This window comes from Chrysemys picta, chromosome 3 (assembly GCF_011386835.1).
Source record: "Chrysemys picta bellii isolate R12L10 chromosome 3, ASM1138683v2, whole genome shotgun sequence".
Taxonomy (NCBI): Eukaryota; Metazoa; Chordata; order Testudines; family Emydidae; genus Chrysemys; species Chrysemys picta.
The window spans coordinates 139,510,653-139,536,257 of NC_088793.1; the positions used below are offsets into that span (position 1 = coordinate 139,510,653).

At 40.6% G+C, this 25,605-nt stretch overlaps 1 protein-coding gene across 10 annotated transcripts in view; it reads right to left on the reverse strand.

The window, feature by feature from the left end:
* Positions 1-25,605, reverse strand: part of AKT3 (AKT serine/threonine kinase 3) — a 303,148-nt gene that overhangs the window by 97,712 nt on the left and 179,831 nt on the right. For all 10 annotated transcript variants that reach the window (XM_065589153.1, XM_065589151.1, XM_042848392.2 and 7 more), the window contains 2 exons: positions 13,024-13,146; positions 11,958-12,086 (listed from right to left, as the gene is read on the reverse strand). In XM_065589153.1, the coding sequence (XP_065445225.1) occupies positions 11,958-12,086; positions 13,024-13,146 (252 nt within the window). The remainder of the gene's footprint in view (positions 1-11,957; positions 12,087-13,023; positions 13,147-25,605) is intronic.

A 25,605-nucleotide genomic window follows, 5' to 3' on the forward strand; every position in this document is an offset into this window, starting at 1 on the left:
TATATCCTGGACTCCCAAGGGGTCCAGTGGTTTTGTACAATATGATCGTCCATATGAGTTCCCCTACCTAAGAGGGAGGCCTTGGTAATGACAGTCACCTCAGGTGTAGGCATGAGCAAAAAAGTCCCTACTCAAACTTTTTCTGGCTTTGTCCACCAGATGAGAGAGGCCAGAACCTTGAACAAAATTATTACTATGGCATTGATGTTGATTTTTTCTGGTGAGCAGGCAGACTGAAGGCAGGTTTGCAAGCAATGAAGAAGGATCCTGGCAAATGGTGTCACGTGTGCATGAGGTCATGCTGTCAAGGAGGGAAGGCAAGTTCTGACTGAAGTCTGAGGGTGACCTGTTTTATGAGATCGCCCGTGGCATGGAATCTCTTGATAGGAAGACAGGATCTTGCTGTAGTCAAGTGCAGGGTCGCTCCTGTGAAATTTATGGACCTCAAAGAAGTCAGAATGGACTTTTTGTAGTTGACACAAATTCCCAGGGAAGGTAGTAGACGAAGCAGGAATCAGGCTGCAAACTGGACTGCCTTGTATAATCTGCCCATCACAAGCCAGTTGTTGAGGTGTGGGAAGACAGTAAATCCATTACTTCTCATTCAACAGCCATCACTGAAAAGACTTTAGTAAAGACACAGGGGTTCCATAGCTAGCCCAAATGGAAGGACCGAATTGGCAATGGTCTTAACGAAGGAGGAGCCTGAAGAACCTTCTGTTCGTCAGGTGACTGACTATGTGAAACTATGCATTTTTCACGCCAGGGACATAAAGCATGTGACCTCTTCCAGAGAGGCAATTATTGACATCAATGTAACCTCATGCAGAATTTTAATTTTCAGATGAATATATTTAGTCAGCATAGGTCAAGAATCAGTCCCCATCCTCCACTCTTTTTGAGAACTTAGGCTTTGTCTACACTTACCCGGTAGTTCGGCGGCGAGCGATCGAACTTCTGGGTTCGACTTATCGCGTCTTGTCTGGACGCGATAAGTCGAACCCGGAAGTGCTCGCCGTCGACTGTGGTACTCCAGCTCGGTGAGAGGAGTACCGCGGAGTCGACGGGGGAGCCTGCCTGCCGCGTGTGGACCGAGGTAAGTTCGAACTAAGGTACTTCGAACTTCAGCTACGTTATTCACGTAGCTGAAGTTGCGTACCTTAGTTCGAATTAGGGGGTTAGTGTAGACCTGGCCTAAGATGGGTGGGGAGTAGAATCCTTTCCCTTGATGCTCAGGTGGAATTCTTCTATGGTTCCCCAGGAGAAGTAAGTCATCTTCTTATTGAAGAATTTCCTCATGAGATTGGTCCTTGAAAAGGAACTGGGAAGAGCTTTTTGAGTACAGGTTGACAGAAACTCAATCAGATAGCTGCAGTGAATAATTTCCAACACCAATTTGTCTGTTGTTAAAGCCCTCAAGTTGTGGGGAAACTGGGTACAGTGGCCTCAAAAAAATCGAGGGGCTGATATTATGGCACTAATAAAGGGACATGGGTCTTGACAGTCTCATCAAAAGAAATTCTTTGGTTGTGGGGTAGAGTGAGGTGTGGCAGTGGATGGTGCAGGAACTGTGTACCTGTGCCTCTGAACCTTCCGTTGTGTGGTGGAAGTGGTGGTGGTAAAGGGGTTGAGGAGGTGGTCTTGCTTTGCACCCCTTGGGACAAGGGCATAGATACCCAGAGAACAAAGTGTTGTCCTCAAGTGAGTGGAGAGATTCATCCATCTGTTCACTCAACAGGTTAACTGTACCAAAGGGCAGATCTTGAATGGTACTCTGCACCTCTCTAGGGAAACCAGGAATCTCTCCTCATGACAATGGTTTAGCCATTCCTCTGGAAGCAGAGTCTGTGGCATATACTGCAGCCTAAAGAGAGGGTTTAGCTATTAATTTGCCTTCATCAATTAAGGACTGGAAGTTAGCTCTATCTTCCTGAAGGAACTGATCCTTAAAATTCAACAACTTTGCATAATTAGTGAAGTTGTATTTAGCCAGAAGGGCCTGATAATTTGAAATTCTAAATTGGAAAGCGATGGAGAAGAAAACCTTTCCTCCTGTAAGGTCAAGCTGTTTGGCACCCTTGTCCGAGGGTATAATTTTAGGTGTTGCAGCCTGGATCTTTAGATAGCTGCTTATGCCACTAAAGAGATGGACAGTCGAAAGAAACTCTGCCCCCTTAGATGGAATGAAGTAGAACTTCTCAGCCCTAATCAGGGGTGGGAACACAAGAAGCAGGAGTGTGCCTCACTGTTCTAGCTGGATCCATCATGGCCTCATTGATCTGGAGGGCCATTCAACTGGGACCCGAGGTTTGCAAGATGTCCAGCAATCTATGTTATGCCTCCTGAACCTCTTCAAGCTGCATGTTGGAGCTCAGACACCAACCTTTGTAGGAGTTCCTGATATTTCCTGTAGTCATCAGGCAGAGATGGTAAAGATGGGGTTACCACCTCATCTGGTGAAGATGATGAAATTGCTCCCAGAATCATTGACTACAGTTCAACTTCATCTTCAGCTTACTCTGATGGGGCTGGTTGGTGTTGGCCTCGTGTACTGATCCCAGGTGAATAGACTAGGAATCCCAAGGGCCCCAATAACACCAATATGACGGATCAACTGGCTGAGGACAACCTCACGTCACTGGGTACCACCTGTGTCTTGGAAAATCATATCTGGTCAGAGCATGGAGCCCCAAGCTCCGAGGGCTTCTGTCCTGCCCGTTTCTGTATGATAGGATAGCAGCTCTTCTGGAACCTCTGACTCATTAAATGAAAAAGCTGGATCCCAAAGTACCTGTGGAACTGACAGTACCAATGGTTTGGTACTCAGGCTTGTGGGTGGGAGACAAGAGTGGCCCCACGTCCTTGAAATAACTTCCTCCTAAGAAGTAACTATGTCTCCAAATAAAGACAGACCTGAAAGGAGACAGGAGAGGGGATATGGTAGAACAAAAATGTCTTCCAGGGAGACATCAGTCTCAGACTGCCCAGGGGTACAGCATGAGTCAGTTGGTGGAGCCATCACATCCAGTGCTTTCTGGTCACAGAGGAAGTTGGATCCCTCTGGGGCCATATCAATACTAGCACAGAGTGTCGTCTGAATGTCAAAGGGAGTGGCAGTGAATGTTTTTATTTCAGTTTGCACATCAGAACCAGACCTGGAACTGACGGATATGTGCTCCTTCACTCCACTTTCTCCTGCTGAAAAAGTTAATTAGGGCCTAAATCTTTAGGATCCCTGCACGTGGACTCTCCAGACTTCGAAGGAGTTGGGGAGGGATCTCTTTTCTTCAAGGCAGCTTTGGAAGAAGGTGATTTGTCTCTATGCTTGTAAGAGTACCCCTTATTCTCATGAGAAGCCTTCTCCTGAGGCCTGGAAGTCTTAGTTTCAACTCATGAGGTAGTGCTCAGAGTGGTGCTCCCTACTGATTGAGGCTGATGTACAGGGGGTCTCCCTAGCCCGGATCTCATTGAGGTCTCTCAGCCTCTTCCATCCGTCTTAGCTCTCAACCCTCACAGGTTTTGTGAGGGAAGGAGCAGCAAATGCTGCACTTAGCTGAGATGTGAGCCTCACCTAGAGAATAAAAGCAGCACTAGTGTTCGGTGCTCACTGAAAATGAGCAAGGCAGGAAATGCAATTCTTGGACCCCAGAACTCTGGAAATAATTGTAGCCTTTCAGGGAGGATTTTCCCAGGGCAGGGGTGGGGACACTTAACTAATACTTAAGACTAAAAGAATAAAATACTAAAACTATTTACAATGTATTTACAGACTGAAGCAGTCAAAGGAAAAGAAACTGTGGACACAGAAGATTCTGACCCAGGCCATGTGGCAGTAAGAAGGAATTGGAGAGGCACCAGGACTCATTGCCCCCCCTTGCCCTCAGAACTGCGCATGCATGGACCAACGGACACTGCTTACTAAAAATCTCTGGGTTTAGGCACATGGGGCACATGCACACCCACATGTGGAATACATATAGGGACCATCACTCAAAGAAAAATCTTTGTTTTTAAAATTAAATGAATATCAATGACTGCATTTTAAATTTTAAGTTATGGACCTACCAAACAAATGTAAGGACATGAAACATATTGGAGTAGATCCTCAGCTGGTCTAAATTGTCATTGCTGTTGATTCCATTTTGTTCACTTATGCTATACAGGAGTTAATGCTGATTTGTGACAGCTTTAGCTTTGAGTTTCAAAGGTTTTGTTGGTTTGACAAACAATTTACAGTTTACATATTTTACACAGATGCCCACACAAACATATATACACATATGCATATTTAGTATTACAATGTAGTGGATACAATCTTTCCAGTTATACCTGAAATAAAATATTTTTTCATTCTAACACACCACCAATATCTCTAGCCAGTAGGTTAAAGAAAGGCACTATAAGAAAATGCCTGACGTGAGAAATGAAAGATTAATTTAAACATGGATCTCTATAAAAGGAATAAAAATAAAATTTGCACTTTTTAAAATATTTGGCCAATAAAAATATATATTATTCTTGGATAAGATAAAAATGTTGCATATACTTTTCTAAATACAAACTGAATATTGATAAATTCATTTGTTTTCTTACAATCAAGTATTTTTTGCAATTCTATTTTGTTAGTTCTAACATGGCGATCAAATAAATTTTTATTTTTACACTATTACAGAAGTGCATTTCTCTAGGTTTCCAAAACCACCTTATTCAACCTTCCCCATCTGTCACCATCTGCTTCTTTTTAGCGTGTACTTTTTGTGTGATCGCATAAGCATGTGAAAAATAACTAACATTCAGATGATTGTCTGCTGGTACATTTGAGGACTGGGCATAATAAAAGTGAACTGCCAAAACGTACTTAACACTTTTAATTTTGCTGGGTCTTGAGTGTGAGCTATATTTGATTTCCAAACTGTTTTACAGTTGGAAAGTTGATCAGGTATTGCTAACTCAACAGCAAAAGCTGAGACTCTAAATAGCACCACATTAAAAAATTTATGTTCCATGACAGCCAGGCCAAATACAGATCTATGGTCCCAGGAGTTTATGCATTTGACCTGATTGAATTTAACCTTGCACTGATGTTAGAAGGATGCGGGTGGGAGCTGGAAAGAGCATATTTTGAACCCAGGGTAGACACAATCTAGGTCCTCCTTATATTCCTAGTGAGCAAGAAAACACAGGAGTCTAATACTGACAGTGGTGCAAGAAACCTCATGGGGAACGAGGAGGGGCAGAAGAGAGGAGGCAAAGCTCTGCCTCTCTCTTACCAGCCAATGGAGCTGAGTAATATGGAAGAAATATTTGGAAACACAACACAACACAACTTTTTAAGAGTGTAGCAGATGCCTCCACCAAGCACAAAGCATTTGGAAGCTGCCAGGAGTGCACCACATTGGGATGGAGGAGATATGGGTTTCCAGAACTCTGTCTGTACCCATCAGCTAGGGCATATCCGGATAACGAGGATAAGCATACATTCCTGCTTGTAAATTCACTTGATATAATATTAATGGAAAATGAACACAAAAGAGATGCAAACATAGACAAAGCAAATTACACTTTTTGCAAGCAAAAAATGTTCTTCAGTGTTCACACAGCTCTACCACTAACAGTCTTTGTTGCCATTTCTAGACCTTTAACATACCTGATATACATTGTATACAATTGTTTATATCTGCATATGTTTTAGTTGACTTTCACCTTGCCGGGGTTTCAGGTATGCTTTTCATGCTCTGCCTCACCCACTACAGACCTCTCAGGCTGTCAAGTGAAAGCATTGTGAGCTCACACTCATGCCAACATCCACAATTTTGAGTGCTGCATTCCTTCATTCTTTTTTGGAAATCAACAGAAGTGGAGGTTTCAGAGTAGCAGCCGTGTTAGTCTGTATCCGCAAAAAGAAGAACAGGAGTACTTGTGGCACCTTAGAGACTAACTAATTTATTAGAGCATAAGCTTTCGTGGACTACAGCCCACTTCTTCAGTTAGTCTCTAAGGTGCCACAAGTACTCCTGTTCTTCTTTTAACAGAAGTGGAGAGCATCTCACAGAAGAACTAAGCACCCCGCAGGAGCAGGACTTATCATTGCTTCCCAATGATAACAAGTGGGAGTCTGGATGCACTGCCAGAGATATTGCCTGTTGCCCTCTACAACAGCATGAGCATGCTCACAGCCAATGCTGCAGAGCCAAACTGGCCCCAAATTTAGTAAATGTTTCAGGTAAAAGCATTTTACAGATTTTGAAAATCCACTAAAATAATTTTACAGTTAACAATTCCAGGTCTAGAGTATTTCTTACAGTGAAGCAACCAGACTTGGACACACATACTGCAAAGAAGGGCACATTATTCGCTATAATATAATTTTATTTTATTTTTCTATCCCTCATAAATGCAACCAAATATCCTATTTGCTTTATTTTTAAAATATTTGTTATGTTGAGGAAAAACAATGTTTGTGTGTCACTCATCTTCTGTTTTCAAACAGCAATTCCTGCCAGTATGCCAAAAATAATTTTTTGTATACAGTCTACCATGGTAACCCTCCAGCTCTCACTTTTACCACACAGCAATCGAAAGTATAAACCCAAGGTTCTTTGCACATTATTTTTCCCAACAGTTAGCACCATTTGTATTCTGAAGGCTCCTTGTTAACTAATAAATGTAAACCTTAAATTCAAAAACTATTTTCCCCAAATTTGTCCCCTCTTCCTCAAATTCATTTATCTTCCAATAGTTCCAGGGCTGAACATTATTTACTATATTATTTATACAGTGCCAAAAATTTGCATAGCATTTTACAAAACAAATCAAGATTGCAAGATCATTGAGGCAATGACTCAATCTAAGTTAAGTTAAAAAGAACAGGAGTTGATCACAAAAGCAGAAGGAAGTTGGGATGTACATACGGGTGTGCAGACAACGAGACCAGGCATTCACTTGGGTGAATACAGCCAATGTCTTCTGGGTTACATGGAACTGTATTATGAAATATATATAAACCTATGGTTGATTAAAAAAAACTTATAACAAGTGACTTTTGAGAAAAAGTCTTAAAGGAGGATAGGATTAAGGAATGACAGCGTGTTATGAAATAAGTTCTGGATGTAGAAGGAAATTTGAAAGGAGGCACGAAGAGGACAGTCAAACAAGGAGCTTGGACTGAACAAAGAGGGCACCAGGGAGCAAAAGAAAACATGACCAGATGTAAGAAAAATTTAAGTTTTAGATGTGCTCAAAAGTTAAAATTAGGAGCCTGAATTTCAGAAGGGAAAGCAACAGAGACAATGAGAGGATTCTGAACTGGGTTGAACTTGGACAGTGATGAGTGAAGCAGATGATTTTCACAGCAGAATAGATGATTGATGTCTATCATAGTGGGCAGTGGGAAGAAGGTTGCTGTAGTTAAAGCATGAGATAATGAAGGCTTGTATAAGGGTTTTGTGCTGTGAACAGTGAGGAATAGGTGGATTTAAAAATACTGTAGTGATGAAACCAACAAAATTTAATGATCATTGTACGAGGAGAGGAGGGCGTTAAAATGACTGCAAAACTCCTAATCTGTGGGAGAAGGAGGATACTGGGGTTGTTAACACTTATAGTGAAATTCAATGAGGGTGTAGAAGCAGATCTGGTTTGCAAGGAAGACCACTAAACTGAATGAAGGGATGATAAACTCGTAGTGGAGGAAGTCTGCACATGCAGCAAAGCAATCAGAAGTTGGGGGTGGGTGGGATGAATCAGTCTGACAGACAAGGGGGCAAAGGAGCTGGGAAGAAAGGATGGAATTTTAGATGGAAATCGTGAATTGAATGGAAGAGAGTGAAGAAAGAGAAGGAATGAGAGGCAGGGAGACAAGTAAGAAATGTCAATGGACTAGAGGTAACAGAAGGAATGTGAGCCAGAGATGGGGTAAGTGAGCAATACAGAGAAGGAGATAAGATGATCAGACAGAATTCAGCAGAAGGCAGATCAGTGAGAGAGCAGTTCTTGTCAATGATATGGTCAAGGGAATGGCTTGTGTCTTGAGTAGAGAAATTGATCAAAGGCAGTAAGTCAGATGAGGGGGGTAATTAAGAGGAAATGTGGGTCAAGAGTGCCATTAACATGAAGTTCTAAGTTCCCAAGGTGCAGGGGCTGGATGACTTTTCACTTATAAAATGTTTAAAAGGCACACTGAAATCTAGTCCAATGTCATACAAGTTAAAAGCAGTTTCAGATATTATACCTGCATCTGAATTTTCCTGTCATTTTACACATTTTTTCCAATCACATTTACTTATTTTCTAAAAGGCTTATTTATTTATTTATTTGTTTGTGAAAGACTTAACACAGGAAACTAACTAACTACATATGAGAAAGAGTGCAATCTCAGTGGGATCCCATTTGCATGGGTTTCCATGACCATGCAAATGACAACTCCCCTGAACTGATTCCCCAACTTTGCCTTAAATTATCACTGTGGTTTACAGATAACTTGCAATAGATGAAATAACAGGAAAGATTACTAGAGTACCACTAGCAGATGTTCAGATTCAAGTCCAACTGTTTGCAAAATCAAGAATTAAAAAAAAATGTATAACATGGCTGTACAGAAAAGGAAGAAAAGTTTCATTCTGTCCACCATACTCAATTTGCACACTGAATAACTGTTCTGGATTATCAATACCCTGATCAATCCAAGCTGCCTCCATTTGAAAACAGAGGAGTGATTTTCTTTCTGTGAGGAATTTGCTGTTCATTTTGTCGATAAAATTAATCTGAGTTGGACAGAGATGTCTGCATCCCTGGGTATAGGGCAATGTCTTGAAGGAACAAACAAAACATTTTCTTTCACTGAATTTTGACCATTGACACTCAAAGTTCTGGAAGTGTTGAAAACACTTTGAGTCACTACTTGTGCATGGGGCCATGTCCCTCTTGGCTGGTAAAGGCTAACAAGGAGATAATATGCCTGTTGGTGGTTTAAAAAAAAAAATCTGTCAGATTCTTTGGCTGAATGTTTGGTGTCTGGTGTCCTCAAAGAGACACTGGTAAGGCCTCTACTCAACAAATAACGACACAAAACTTTGCCAGTTACACAGTCTCCCTCCTTCTTTTTGAGTAGTCAAACAGGTATGCTATCTGCAGTCTTCAGATTCCGTTGATCTCAGTCAGTCTCATTTTAAAACAGGTTATGAGATAGACACCAGTGGGGGTTTTGATCATGGATTTCTTCCAGTCTATGGATGAAGACAATGTACCTCATGCTGATTTTGTTAAGATCACTGGTACCTTCAATACTGCTGGGCATGAGGTGGTATTGAGCTTTCTGTGGTTCCTACCAGGAGTGGATAGAACTGTTCTGAAGTGGTTTTGCTAATTTTTACATACAAGGACTCTCACTGTGATTTAGGGCAAGCGTTCATCCAATTCTAGGACATTCTTATGCAGAGTTCTGCACAGTTCAACTGTCTACCTTCTTGTTAAGCTAAACTTAAAAACCGACCTGTGATGATGTGCAACTATGGAGAGACTTCATGAGCACCAATATGAATCATAGAATATCAGGGTTGGAAGGGACCTCAGGAGGTCATCTAGTCCAACTCCCTGCTCGAAGCAGGACCAATCCCCAGACAGATTTTTGCCCCAGATCCCTAAATGGCCCCCTCAAGGACTGAACTCACAACCCTGGGTTTAGCAGGCCAATGCTCAAACCACTTAGCTATCCTTCCCCCCATGGTATCGATCATGGCCTTTTGTCTAAAAAGATTAGGGTCAACAAAAGGAAAGTCAGGTACTTCATCCTGCATCTTCTGGGTGAAGCCAGAATTTAGCAGCCAGGAATATACCCCTTTAATTGTAATTGCAGATGCAACAGATTGTCATATCAGGACTGCAGACTTAGCCTCAAGGGAATGCTTTGTTAAGTCCAGACCTTTCTGAACCAAAGCCTTGAATATTTGTTAGTCAGTCACTGGCAGCATATCAATCACAGACAGCATCTTATCCTATAGATTTAATCCTATTCAGCCACCACAGCTTAATAATTAGTTATGCAAATAGCCAAAACAACTAAAAAGTACAATTTCCTGCCCAAATGGTCCAGCCTCCTGGACATCCTATCAGAGAATGCAGAATGAAAGGTCTTGTCAGCTCTTTGGTCTTTAACAAGTGAAACCATCAAGGAGCCTGCCTGCTTTTCAAAGTTGCAGGGCCTATGCTATGCAGTATGCTACCTCACAGAGGTAAATTCTTGAAGTGTGTGTTTTACACCTTACTACTTTCATAAACACTGATGGTCTCTGGAAAACTGATAACATTCTTGTGAACCAAAGACCTCTTGATACCAACTGGCAGAGGGCACAGGTGTACATAAGAATACAGGGTGTCCTGGGTTCACCACAAATGTCATGCAAGGTCTCTAAAGAAAGCCTGTGGCACACTGCATTATAATCACTGTGAGAGGTATGTAAAAATAGTATGTGAGGCGTTATACACACACATGTTGAAAATATTCTCTAGGCCTTGTAGTTAAAAAGACAGGTCACTCAAGGCACGCTGCGTGCCTTGAGACAAAATTCTACAGAAAGGAGATGTACTTATCTATATTGTGCGTCTTCCAATAGAAGTCTATCAGCATACTGAATCAAATGCTAATGAATTGCTTGCTTGCTGAGACTTCATAAGAAAATTAAAAGGAAGAAGTAAACAGCAGACAGGGAGGACAGCCCTGTTTTCAGATGAAGATCAAAGTTCTGGTCTGCTATATCTGGGAGTGCAGAGAGATGTTTTGGTATCCTTCAGTCTGTAAAGACAGGCTGTCAGCAGGTTAGATCTTGTAAAAGGGAGATCTCAGTCATCTCAGTTGAAAATGCTGGGAAAAGGACTTAGAGTAAGCTATCTTGTATGAAACCAGGAATGTCCTTGGGAGTTACGTTTAAGCTTTAGAAAGAGTATTATAATTTTGTTTTGTATGTAACAATTTGTTTCCAATATTCTCTCTTATTATCATTTGACTCTCTGGTCTTTCATAATATATTTATAGTGAAAACAAGAATAAGTGTATCTAAGTACTGTGCATTAAGTGGAGTGGTGATCCTGAGTTAAAGCTAATAAGCTGGTATGTACTATTCCTTTGGGAGTAGCAAATCTGAAAGTTCTGCATGTGTTCAGTGGAACAGGGGCTGGGCTCTCAAGAGGGATGCTCAGAGGACTTGGGGGTTGGTGTATCATTAACCAGTACAAAGTGAGCAGAGCCTGCAGCAACCTGGAAGGTAGGGCTTGTGGTGCCAGAGGCTAGTGGAGTCAAGGAACTGATCCACAGCAAGCACAGACAAGACTTCCTCACACTAAGGGCACATGGTTGCGAGGTGCCTCACAACCCAGGGTACCCCAGAAAGAATCATAGCTCTGTTTTAGCCATGCCAGAATGTGGAAAGAAAGAACTTTTTTTTTTTTGTTCTTTCCTCAGAAACATAAAAAGGTCTGTATTTCTTAATCCTACTACACATTTTTCACACTGTAGGATCCTACTACACATTTTTCAAAAACCCTGGTTTCCCTGCAAATGTACCTAGGAATGAAAAATTAACAATATTCTATATACCTAAAATGGGGACTACTGTGGAAACTAGTAATTTTTCTCAAAACAGAAGAAAAATTTTAGGTGTGACCACTATACATGTAATAAAGAAAGGATGCTGTTTTCAATTATTCTATTGTAGACGATACTGAAGTTTTATTATATTTCAGATGATTTAGCTATATTTACAAACAAACAATTTCATAAATTTGAAAATATGATTATTGGTAGATAAGGTTTCCCAACAGAAATAGTACAGTAATAGTAACAATAATCCAACATATTGTCCATTCTTCACAACAGTTTTGATCACCCAAATAATATACACTGCAATTAAATGAAAGATAAAACATTTTATATTGTACAGAAAAAAAAGTATTCTAAATCATACCTCAGGAGCTAGGTATTCTGGTGTACCACAGAATGTTTTCATAGTAGCTGCATCTGTGATTCCTTCTTTGCAAAGTCCAAAATCTGTAATTTTTATGTGGCCATCTTTATCCAACATTAGATTTTCTAACTGCATATTAGAAAGAACACACACAATTAGTCCATAAGTATTTCTTAACAGGCTAATATACTACATGTCATCAAAAAAGCCTTAACTAAGCTATACCTGCAAGGTAACAAATTGCACTGTAGTTTACTACTGTGTCATCAAGAAAGTGACTGTAGGCTCCCCCAATAAACACCGTAAGAGTTTGCTCAATATACTTCTTTCCCACAGAATGAAAGCAAAAAACACTTTCTAAAAATTTCCAAGACTCTCATAATTTCCAGAGGACCTATTACAATCATCACAGAATTGTTTGTTTGGCAAAATTTTATGGCTTTCCTCTATCTGTGCATTACCTGCAGCTCAGGCTCATGACCCAGAATGAAAACTGGAACAATTTTTACTGGGAATTACCCCAGAGTAATGACTAACACTAGTTCTCCAAAAGCTTCTTCTGTGTGCATAGAATTTGTTTGGATATTAAAAATAATTCAACAGATATATACTGCAAACAAGCAAAACATTGTTCTAAACTACTTTTCTGAATAGGAAACCTTAAATTTTCTCAGTAGAAAATGTGTTCTGAAAATGCTGATTCAACACTGGTGAACTACATGAATTCAAGTCAAATAATGAATCTCTAGCATTTTCCAAAGAGATAGTAATCAGGACCCCATGTATTCTGTGATTCCACAACTACAGAAGAATAGCATTAGAATTTTAGCTTTCTTTTTTTTCTTTTTCTTTTTTAATATGTTTCTAGTCCTTGTGGTCTATTGTGTAGCATTTTAACTGTGTGACAGTGTTGATCATTTTAACTAAACACAATCTTCTCCCACCCCCCCACCCCACACACAAACTCTGCTTTTCTCAAAACTGTGTAACTTTATAATTACTTTGAGTTTGTCCCAATAGTCTTTGCAAAAACAAAAATTTGATTACTTGTGTTGTTTTTTTTTACCTTGAGATCACGGTACACAATCTTCCCAGAATGCAGATAGTCCAAAGCAGAGACAATTTCTGCACCATAGAAGCGTGTGCGGTCCTCAGAGAACACCCGCTCTCTCGACAAATGGAAAAACAGCTGCAGGGTAAACAGCAGGGACAGGATTGTAATAATTACTGATTTAGTGGGGGAAATTAACACAAACATAAAACACCTCTCATCACCATATTGTGATGATAGATAGTGTGCTCTCAGTGGACACTCAGCACTCTTAGACAGCAGCTGGCTTATCTTTTCCAGGTTTCCAAGGGAGGAAGACGAGCTGTTAAATCAGCGTTTTAATCAATATACCAATCTTGTTTAAGGCATTCTGCTTGCTACCCATTTAACCTTCCGTTACCAGAGGAAAAAAGTATGCAACAGCATCATCCTGTACTTTTCCCTCCACCTCCTCCTCCCAAATTTTATTTTTAGCTGTTGAGACATATCATTTAGACACCTGAACACGGATATTACTGTAAAATTTTTCTTTCTATTAATTGCCTGACTTACCTCTGAACTGAGCAAGTGTCTAGTCCTTAGCTGCATACTCACCAAACAAGTGAAGTATGACATTATGCAACCACAACATATTACAGTCTTTCACAAAAATACCAGATAGTTATTTTATGGTTTGTAAAAGCAAACCTATACATTTGTGGTATAATTTTGGTACATAAACTATACATTTACTCGATTTTATACTCTTCTTCTGTCCCCCTTTCAGCACTTCATAATTTCTTAAACTGAAAGTATTTAGTGAAAAAAAATAGTCATTAAATGATACACATTATAAAACGCAAAGAAAATGTGTAGCATGAATCTGAAGTTCTGTAGCTGTATAAGCCTTTTATGAATACAAAATAACAAAATAACCCCTCCAAAAAAAACTTATAGCAGAGTTAAACTGCAGACTATGACTATTCATTCCATTCACTAGAAATACCCCTTTTCTAGTTTGGACATGTTGGCAGATTCTTTAAACACAACTAATCTTCAAAATCCAAATTAGTTTCCATCTAACAGGCAGTTTTCTATTCTATATAAGACAGCTCATGTGACTTGATATACACAGGCACCCTATTTTCTCCTCATAAATTATATTAAAAATACTAACAAGGAATAATGAATAACAGTCCTAAAAATATGGAAAACTTCACTGTTTGGAAACCATGTACTGGGCAAGAAAATCTACAGTAAAACTACATAGTGTTTTCATGCAGTGCTAAAAGAGAAGAAATAATTCCAAACCATAGGTCAAACACAAAAGAAACACATAATAATAGACTTAACTTGTATATTACCAAAAGGTAGCTAAAAAAGTTTGAAATATTAAACATTAATACAGTGTTGGATATGAAAATTAAATTACTTTTTAAATGTTTTTGCAGTTATTTCAAGCTTGTAGACACTTCAAAATATAAATTATACATAAAGCATCAATGCAAACATTTTCATCAACAACTTCCCTGCAATTATACTTTAACATCATTTTTATTTTTTAGTTTCAACCTGAAAAAACACACTGTATTAAGCCAGTATAGTAGTCTATATTTGTTGGTCCAGGGGCCTCACGGAAAATTTAGAAAACAGAATTAGGTACGATTTTGGGTCACAAGCATCATCTCATTTTCTGTGTAACCGCCACCATCCTGTAAAAAAATTATATATATTTGCATGAACACTGAAACTTTGTTTCCTAAGTATCTAATATGCTCCTGCTGCTTATTTCCTGCCTCACATAGCAATCTCCCTCTATGACATCACAATTACTGGCAGTGGGGAAAATGATATTAGAAACTGATAATCCTGGCACATCAGATACGGAATAAACAAAGAATTTATGAGCTAAGGAACTGAGTCTGTTTTCATACAATATCCCTAATATTATAAAACAAGGGAGGAAAAATAAAATACCATGTAAACAGTATCAGAATAGTTTCTAAACAGAATTATTTATCAAAGGTTTCCATGCAGTGTTCACCAAATGCATGTTAAAACCGAAATTTTCTAAAATAGTGTTAAAATAGAAAAGTGAGAAACACAGTATTATGTCCTAGTCATGATCTTCTTGTTTCACAGAAATGGAAACCAAGAATCATTCATCTTAATTTTTTTTTAAATACTCAAAGGAATATAAAATAATGTGATTTTATTTATTTTGCTTTATAAAGCTACTAATTAGACACTTTGCAAATTTAACAAATATATACTCCATAAAAACTATGTAGTCTTCTCCTCTGACATCTGGAAGAATGGTGAAAGAGAAGGAGATGTCTGGATGCCCCCGTATGAATGGCTGTGTACAAGAGAGAGTTACAAATTTTCCATCTTCAGACTGTCCCAGTAGCTCAGCAGTAAAACTCCTCAGAACATTCTGGAACCTCAGGGGTACAGCAATTTCAGAGCAGACAACAAAAATAGGTATACTATGATTCTCAATGCACTGTAAATAGAAAAGGTACTGATTTGAGCCAGCAGGAGTTGATAATCTATCTTGACAAAGCTTTTGATTATTTAGGGTTTAGTGTGATTTTTTTTAAGTCCCTTTATTGTAATTCTCATTCAAAATATCAAATCCAAGATAGGGCTAGAAACTACTTGCAATACGCCCATGGTTGCCACAGAAGACATGAGATCCCAAGTGAAGCTAATCCCAATATCAGGTCTGACAAGAGCTCTCAGTACACTCAGGTAGCAGTTCTAACAACTAGCAGCCTAGTCTGTACCAAAAGTTCCCATATTCACTTTATCCATGGACGCACAAGGTAGACACAATTAAGTGAATCCATCTTTAAGAATCTTCTTGACCTGAGATTAGATAGAAAAAGACTTGTCATACCTTCTCTCTGGTACTTTCTAGATTCACAAAGGATCAAATATCCAACCAGAGACAGTTGAGCCAATAAAGGATCACTCAGACAGGCTTCAGAAATACATGCAAGGTCTGGCATCCTCCTTCATGATTAAATCAGGTCTTATTAGCTATCAATTACGCTTTAAGTAATAGAAGCTTGTAGTTAAAATCACTGTTTGCCATTGACTCATACCCCTAAAAGAAGGCCTCAGAAAAAGTTAAGTGGCCAGCAGGTCAGGTAACAAGTGTCAACCACCTGGTCTACCAGTAAAAAAAAAAAAAAAAAAAATTCCCCCTACATAGTGTCATTATTTATTTGTATGCCTGTAGAGTCTAGGAGCCCCAGACATAAGCCAGGACCCCACTGTGACAGGTGCTGAACAAAAAACAAAAACACAGTCCCTGCCCCAAAGAGTTTACAATCTATGTATAAGACAAGAAACAACAGATGGATACAAACAGATGGGGGAATAAAAAGGAATGAGACTATATTGTTCAGCAAGGTAGGCAGTAGTCTCAGCACACCAGCGGCCTAACTGTTGTCAAGTTGGCCTCTCTTACCCCTCGCTAGTCAATTCAGGGATTCAAGATTTACATCTAAACAATGTTAAAATTCAGGCTTACATCTCCTTTTTCCTTCCAAAAGCACAGTTAATTGTATACTAATTTATAATATAAATAAGATACAAGAGAATCAATCAATCTTTTGGAAATAGGTACCTTAAACTAGACACTTATTCAGCAACTGACTGGAAGATTTTCTTGAAAATCCTTTAAAATGAGTCTTTGTTATAACCTAATTGAAATATATCAATTCACCTGACCAAAAAAATAGGGCAGGCCTTCTGGCTGAATAGTTGTCACCACATTCTTCCTTCTTCCATAACGCTAGGTGGGTAGATAATTCAAAATGAATAATTTGCCTAACATCTTCCTCTTTGTGATTGTCTGTGAGGTAACAGTGATTTTTATCAGATTAATTTATTAATCTCTGAATGACTTCTGCAGATAGTTCTTGGTTTGTGCCTTGTCCCTAAGCACTCTGTTACAAATATTCAAAATATGGATGATTTTGATCATTTACATAATATTGGAAACAAATGTCTATTTCTGTGCCCTGAAGGGATAACATAGTTAAGAACTGGATTTCTGATGCAAATATGTTAATTTTTTGCAAATATTCTGCAAAATACATTTAAAATTGGAAATGTAGGTAACATTCCTATAGTAAACTCATTACTAGAATGACAAAAATGTAAAGCCTATATATATATTTTTGTCATTTTGTCATTTACATTTTTGTCATTCTAGTAATGAGTTTACTATATATATATATATACACACACACATATATACATACACACATACTGTATGAGCACAGTCAAATTTTTATTAAAAATGTGAGCAACTATTCAAAGAAAACATATGGTGCGTCCATCCAGCTCTTGATGGCACTTTAAGTTTGGTAAATGAAGATCATGATGTTCTTAAATATTGTCAAAAATACACCTACATGTTATCTGGGATGTCTTACTGCAATAGAATATAATCTTCATTCATTGCTTCACCATAATATATTGTTAAAAGTTTAAGTAGTATTTTGGATACAGCTAAAAAGTTTCACAGTCTATTTAATACAAGTCTCAATTTCTATCATTATCATAAAATTAAAATACAATAGAACAAGTATTCTGAAGATGGCTAATCAAGCAATGAGAAACAATAACCTGTGTGACAGTGTTGATTATTATACCCTCAAGTGCACAGGGAGGCAGAAAGCGCGGCATTTGGAGGGAGAATTAATAAGTATTTCTGCACTCTCTGAACTGTATTAGTAATTATAAAATTTAAAGTAATTGGGCCTGATATTCAGGTCCACCCCAGCAGTGAAAAGCAATAGATAACTAGATGAACCTACCTAAAGGGAATCTCCAGATGGCAAAAAGCCAGCATCAAGGTTCACCCTCTTCCCTGGCCCTGGTATAAGGGAAGGTCCCAGAAGAAGGGGAGTGGGTCAAGGGTGTTCCTATTTTGGGCTGCAAGAATGGTCCCCAAGGTATAACTTAGATCATCTTTGAGACTGTTCTAAATTATGCCTGGAACTGGACCAGCCATCGTAAAGCCACTTTTGTCCTCTATCCTGCTAGAAGTGCTCAGCATCTCCAAACTTTGCCAAGGATCTAGCCAATTTACTTTCAATTTTTAAATTAAAACGTTCTTAAACTATGTACCTCACAGAACATCATAACTGATTTTAAAAATCATGTGATCAACTAACCCACTAGATATAAATGCACAGTTCAGAACTTCGTTTCAAGTAGGTGGCCTCACCACAGTACTACATGAAAACAGAAATAAGCCACACTTGAAATAAATAAAAACCCTTCATTATAATTTTAAGATGTTTTACATCCATTTTTCTTTCAATGATTTCTAGGAAGGTTTTCTCTCTGTCCCCCCTTTCCAAATTTCCCTAGGCTACACGCAATATGTTTAAGTTTATGTAACCCATACAATTTATTTTACTTGTCTGCACCATCTTTCAGTTACCACACCTGCACCTCAGCCTAGCGTCCCTACATCTTACAGCATGGCATCTGAATGGGTGTTGTTGATAGAGAAGGCCTGCTCCTCTCCAGTTACAGAAATTCTAATAAGCACCAGGAAAAAAAATGAGTAAGGCAAACCTACCTAAAAAAATGGACAAGGTTTTCCCACTGGTGTCATCAAAAATCAGTAGTACCACAACATTCCTTGATTCCTCAAGTACTCAACTACTTACTTGAACTAGGAGATCTGGGAATAGATAACATTTTGGGTTGGGATACTCATAGGTTCAGCAGATCTCTGAATCAAAATTGTCTGGACAACATTGGAACTATGAGGATTAGCTTGTCCGAGTCCTATTTGAGTTTACAGAGCACTCTGAGAATCAGAAGAGTTAGGGAATAAGCATACAACAGGTCTCCTGATTATGTTATCAGGAACACGTCAACTATGGATTCTGAGCTCATTCTACCTCTCGAGCAAAATCTCGGACACTTCTTGTTATAGTGAGTGACAAAGAGGTCCATCTTCAGATTGCCCCAGTCCATGAAGATGTCCTCCAGTATCTTGTCTTTAATCTCCCACTTATAATTTGTGAGGAAGTGTCTGCTGGGGTTGTCCACAAAAGTGTTCCACTGTCTAGATAAGTGTACTGCCACCAGGGATAGCCAATGTTTCATGCACCAATTCCAGAGCCTGACAGCTTCCTGGCAGAATGGGAGAGATCTGACTCCACCCTGTTTGTTGATATAAAACTTGGTGGTCATGTTGTCAGACATGATTTGCAGTGACTGCCCCTCTATTAGGGCAGGCCTTCCCTACAGCTCTGAGCTATAGGAAAGCTATAGGATGTGCAGTCTCTTCTCCCTTGGGGATCATAGCCCCTGTATCTTTAATTTGTCCAAGTGGGTATCCCATCCTAAAAGGATGTGTCTGTGTTCTGGGTGTCCCTGTCATCCAATACCATGAAGGGGACACCTCTGCAGGGATTCATTGGTTTTTTTCCCACCATTTCAGTGAAGATAGAACCCAGGGTGGGATAACACAAGGCATATCCAGGTGACATTTGGAGGATATGTAAACCAGCTTGAAGCAAGCAGTGGAAGTGAAGTCTGACATACAGTGTAACAAAAATGTAAAAGGCCATGTGACCGAGAAGTGTGGAGATACAACCTTTCATTGGTACATAGGTTTTCCTCCCATTGGAAAATTAGGGCGGACAGGTTCTTGAATCTGTCCTGAGGTGGGTAGGTCCTGGTTGTGGAGGAGTCTAGGATTGGACCAATTAATTCAATCCTCTGAACCTGAGTTAATGTTGATTTATGTTTGTTGACTTTTAGGCCTAAAATCTGAAAGACTATGGTGCAGAAGGCTTCAGAGGCCTGCTGAGATTTCCCCCATATGAGCCAATTGTGCAAGTAAGGATACATGTTGATGTTGCATCTTCTCAGAAAAGTTGCCACTACTGATAGCAACTTAGTAAATATACTTGGTATCATGGAGAGTGCAAAGGACAACACTCAATACTGATAGTGGTCCTAGCCCACTGTAAGTACTTCTCATTAAGCAGAATGACGGAGATGTGAAAGGATACATCCCAAAGGTCGAGAGAAGCAAACCAGTCTCCTCAGTCCAGAGTCAGGAATACTGATGTGAGGGTGACCACTCTGAACTTCAACTTGTGAACGTGTTGAGGATTTAAGCAGCAAAGAAGGATCCCTTTTTCTTTGGAATAAGGGAATAGTTGCTGTAAAAGCCTTTCTCCCTGCACTGTGTAGTCTATCACTCCAAGAGAGAGGAACATGAGAATCTCTTGATGTAAAAGATTCTCTTAAGAAGGGTCCATGAAAAGGGATGGGGAAGGGGAGTTGGGTGTAGTCACCATTGAAATCTGGTGGAGTACCCATGTGTTAGTGTCTCCATGGCTCTTTGGTTGGTAGTGATAAGGGGCCAAGGGTGCCTGGAGTGAGCTAAACGATTTCTGAAGGGAAGGACTGAAACGTCAGGCGTCACACACGAGACATGTCTTAATCATCCCATCAAATCGAGTATTTCTAGGACTCTGAGGTTTGGTTGGTGTCAGAGGAAGCAGTGGTGGTTTCCTCCTGTGGAAGCACTGATGTTTCCTGGGTGGTCCCAACATCCTTTGGTGATAGAAGGATGGCACAATTGTCTCTGTGAAGTATAAGACTGTTTGATATATCTTCTCTTAGGAGCTGGTGTGTACACTCTGACAGAACGTGAGGTGGCTTGTGAGTCCTTCAACATATGGAGTGCCCCATCCATCTTGGAACTGAATAATTCAACCCCTTCAAAGGACAGATCATCCACTTTTGTTTGAACTTCTCTGGGGAACCTCAGTCCCAGAAGCCAAGATTCCTGTCCCATAATGACTGCCACTGCCATAGATGTAGCAGCCTATCCATCACATCTAGTGCTGTGTGCAGACTTGTCCTAGATACTAGCTGGCCCTCGTTGACTAGCAATATAAATTCCTCAGGACTCTCATTTGGCAGGTTACTACAAAGGCAAACAGTCTCTAACATATGTGGAACTCATACCTGGCCAATATGGCCTGGTAATTGGACACATGGAACTGTAAGCTTGCCAAGGAGTAAAGCTTTTCAAACACATAAATCAGTCTCTCTGGCTCTTTCTCCTTTGGTGTGGGCCTGAATTGTTTTACCATTTCATTTGCCACTGTAACTACAAGGGAGGATGGCACAAGATGTATGTAAAAGAATTCCACATCTTAGGAGCACATGGTATTTACAATATGCCATACAAAAGATAGGGGGTGCTGAAACAGATATCTGCCACAGAGTTTTGGCAGGGTCCATTATAGCCTTGTTGACAGGGAGAGGGCTATTTTTTACCATTGAGAGGCCTAGAGTATGTTCACTAACTTATGTGTCTGCTCCTGTACCTCATCAATAGGATTTGGAGGGCCCCAGCCACCCTTTGTAATAGGTCTTGGAAACCCTTGCAATCATCCAACTCTGGGGTCATTTGTGGCATTACAGCATCATCAGGGACAGGGAGGATGGTGTCACCCAGACTGGGAGGTTCCCCTCTAGGCCTGTTCTTTCATTTCTTCCTCCTCTACCTGTGATTGGAGCAGAGCCAGGAGGGGTGGTTGGGAAGTCTGTAGAGCCAATACTGTGGGTGAAATAACCTTCTGGCAGTGCTGTTTGTTCCCTCTGGCTAAAGTTGCTCTGAACAAACCAGGATCCCCAGAAGGACCATGGGGCATTGACAGGTAACAGCCTGGAGACCAGGGGGTAGGGAACCATGGGTCACGGTTTTGAGGCTCCCCATAGCTCTCTTGTGAAGAGTGCTGGACTCTCTGTAGAATGTTGAGTAAAGATACTATTGGTATGGATCTTCCTCACTCTCCAACTCTAAAAGATGCTGAGAATAATGCAAAACTGAAATCCAGGGGCCGAGCTGTGGTCCTTGATGTCTTAGAAACCGACAGTGCCACACCTGTGCATAGAGTGGGTGCCCCAGCATTGTTAAAGTTGACACCAAAGAAGACTGCAATTTCAGATGTATCTGCAGATTTATGCTGCCGTAAGATGAGGTAGCGTGAACAGATGGGCTGGAACCAGATTTTCTTGGGGTGCCATGACAATGTCTGACATGGTCAAGGAGGGAACCTTCGTGTGCAGCCCCAGCTGACCTGGCTCCAGTGCCAGGAGGATTGGGCATTGGGGCCACAGAGACAGACGGCACCGGGGTTAGGCAGAGGTCTTTCCCAAAGGAGAGTATTTTGATGCCAGGCACTTCAGTGCCATTTGGGTTGGAATTGGCATGAGAGTGAAATTCAGTGGAACCATTCTAAGCCACGCAGTATTAGAGGATTTTTGGTGCCACGGGGAGGTATTCCTCTTAAAGGAAGCCTAGGTAAGTGACCTACCTATGGGGCTCCTGGTCCCTTGCAGTCTATCCGAAGAGGATGCCGTCTTCATATTTGTGGTCGGGGCTGCCACCACCAGGGCTCTTTAAGGCAGAGACCCTACATTTGCTCTCTTGGGCTCCAAAGGTCCCTGTATGGGGGGAGGGGGGTGTCTAGCAAGCCCAGTTGAGAAGTAGGTCTTGTGGACTCAGTCATCAGGAAGACTTGAAGGCAAGCCTGCCTCTCTCTCTCTGTCCTTCCTGGCACAAGAACTGAAGGACTTACAAACTGCATATTTACTGGGAATGTGTGAATTTCTAGCATGAGGGGCAGTGCTTGAATCCAGGAGAACTGGATGACACCACACCGGCAACGAGTAAAAATCAAAGACACTAATGATTACAGCAGTCAGATAACTATGTCTATATCTATTGACTGACTAAACTATAAAACAATTAAAGCTAAAAACTAGTATAGAAAGGCTTGCAATCTCTCAGACAGTCAGGGCTCTGTCTCCAAGCTTTTAGGCAGAAACACTGAATGGCTGTGTGATGGGGCGGCTGCCCCACTTAGGCAGAAAGGTTAAAGCAGCCTTGGGGAGGTTGTGCAGAACCCAGCCTATTAGAAGAGGGCTTATTGAGCCAGCCAATAGGGAGAAGGCTTAGTAGAGCAGCCAATCAGGGCCAGGCTGGCCCATATAAAAAGGGCTGCTGAGCAGAACAGGGGCAATCTCTCCCTAGAGGCCAAGGGAGGAGGACTGGCTGCCCTGTAGGACGGTTGAGAGAGAGCCCCTCAAGGACAGAGCAAGGCTTGGCAGCATCAGGGGAGCAAGACGGAGCTCCCAGCCTGACATCTGCCGGACTGAAGCTCTGATACCAGGGCGGAAAAGGTGCTAGGGCTGCAGGGAAGTTGCCCAGGGAAACAGATGGCAGAGCAGGAGGCGGCGAAATACGTGGCTGCTGGCTATAGGGTCCCTGGGCTGGCAGAGATGGGGGAGAGAACTGGATGGGGTACAGTTGGAGGACTGTGTCCAGAAGAGGATGCCGCGGTCCAGGGAGCAACGTGAGTCCTAGAAGCGTAGGCGAGATTGACGAAATGAGAGCTAATTCCCAGGATGGCCAGCAGAAGGCACCGCGGTGGTGAGTCCTGCCTCGTTACACACAGCCAATGCACTTCACCCTTACATGCCCTCAGCACAGCTCACAAGAGCTATGGGACACAGATGCACCATCAGTACAATGTGTATATGGCTAATCACTGAAAAAAGAATGTGGAATTATTTGATGACTATTTTAATTTTTATGTTCTCTCAAGCTATATTCTGCACCTCAGGAAACAAGTAACTTTTGTTTTAGATTGTAAGCAATCTGAGGCAGGGATGGTCATTTACAACATGTAGAGATGGTTGAAAATGGGATAAAACCCAGGAGCTTAAAAATAAAAGCAGCAACTGTATACAGTTGTTTTTTCCCCCTAGTTAAGTTGTAATTCCTCTCAATTAAGTCTTGCCTAGAAACATTAATATCACTTGCTCTGATACAGCAAACCACTTGGTTCTTCCTTATCTGCTGAATCAAAATAAGAGCTATGACAAAAGAGAAAAAATGCAAAATATGGCAGAAATACTGTAAATGTTTCAGTGTTGAGTAAACCATCTGGTTATTTTTAAAATCTGATTTTACTGAGTTATAAATACATAGGTAACAACCAATTAATAAGTCTTATATTGAAGTCTAAATCTGAAAATATACTGAAACTATAAAAATTGAGAAATTAATAGGCATATTCAAAGTATTTTCCAGAAGAAGTTACATAGCATAATCTTTGTATTGCTACAAATTTCTGAGCTTTACTGCCAAATAATAAAAATTAGAGATGGGAAACATCTATTAAATTATATGGTATATTCCCCTGCCAGTAAAAGGTTGTTCCTGCAGTACAGTTTATAGCATTTTGGGCAGTAGATGATCGCTGAGTGCATTCTGCTATACAAGACAATGTATGTAATATATTGTGATACTAATTTATTGTTTCAAACTACAGCCACACCAATTGCTGGTGCCTTTTGGTGGCAGGTGCCCAGTGCATGTGATCGTTCAATAGAGGGGTCTGGTTTCCTGATAAACTGGAATTGGGAGTGGAGTAAGCACCTCCTAAAGAAGGTGAGGAATAGGGCTGGGGCTCTGAATGATGGGTACAATGAGAAAAAAAAACCTGTCCCGCCACCTTAACCCTTGTACCACGCAATGGTGTTTGGGTCCCAGCAATAGTGCTGGGCCCAGGTATAATAGGGGGTGGGGTTGCCGGCAGGCAGCTCTCCACCAGGTAGAAGCAGGGCCAGATTTACAACTCATGTGCCCCGAGGCACAGCATCTTTAGCGACCCCCTGCCTACAGCTGACCTTCATGTTTTCTGTAATATATGAAACTTTTAACCCACTTTTAACTTTTAGGCACGCCTTGGCACGTGCCTACTGTGCCTAACTGGAAATCTGGCCCTGGGTGGAATGGATTTCAAAGGAAGGATGCCTTCAACTGGACAAGATTTTTCCAGATCTATTTCCAGATTTGACTGTTGCAGCCTAGTTAAACCACAGTTAAACCAACAATCTTGCCTGTCCTCCTTACATTTCTGGAACAAATGCTATATCTAGCACCTTTATAGAATATGTACAATATTTTTTAAACTTCTGTAAAAAATATTATATATGTAATCAAAAACAGGAAGACTGAAGGATTCCTCATCTGGTATCTAACCCTCTGATCTAAACCTCTTAATTGCTCCCTCTGGCACGCTACACCATATTCTTGAGCCTCCCTTACACTTTAAGTTCTTAGTCATTAGGACAAATTCCTAATTCAAATTCAAAATCCTAGAGTTCACTTATGATTATGGAGTTATGACAGCTACTAATTTGGCAAATATGCATCACAGGAGAACAGTCTTAAAGTGAGAGAGGAGGGAGAAGTCAACATGGGCCTGTCCAGCATTCAAGCAAAATATGAGGACATATGTCAAGGAGACAGACCCTAAAGGGCAAGCTGCAGAAACTGACATCCCTGGGCTGCACATAAGGCTTCCGAAATGCAGAGTTCCATTAGCTCTATTGGAGCCACTGAAGAAGGAACCGGCAAACCTGCAAAGAGGCATCCTTACACTCACTGAAACCAGCACAGAGTGGATCAGAATTCCATTAGCGCTGAGAAAACCTTCAGGTAAATAGAGGATTTGCATTGACCTAAAACCACTGAACAGA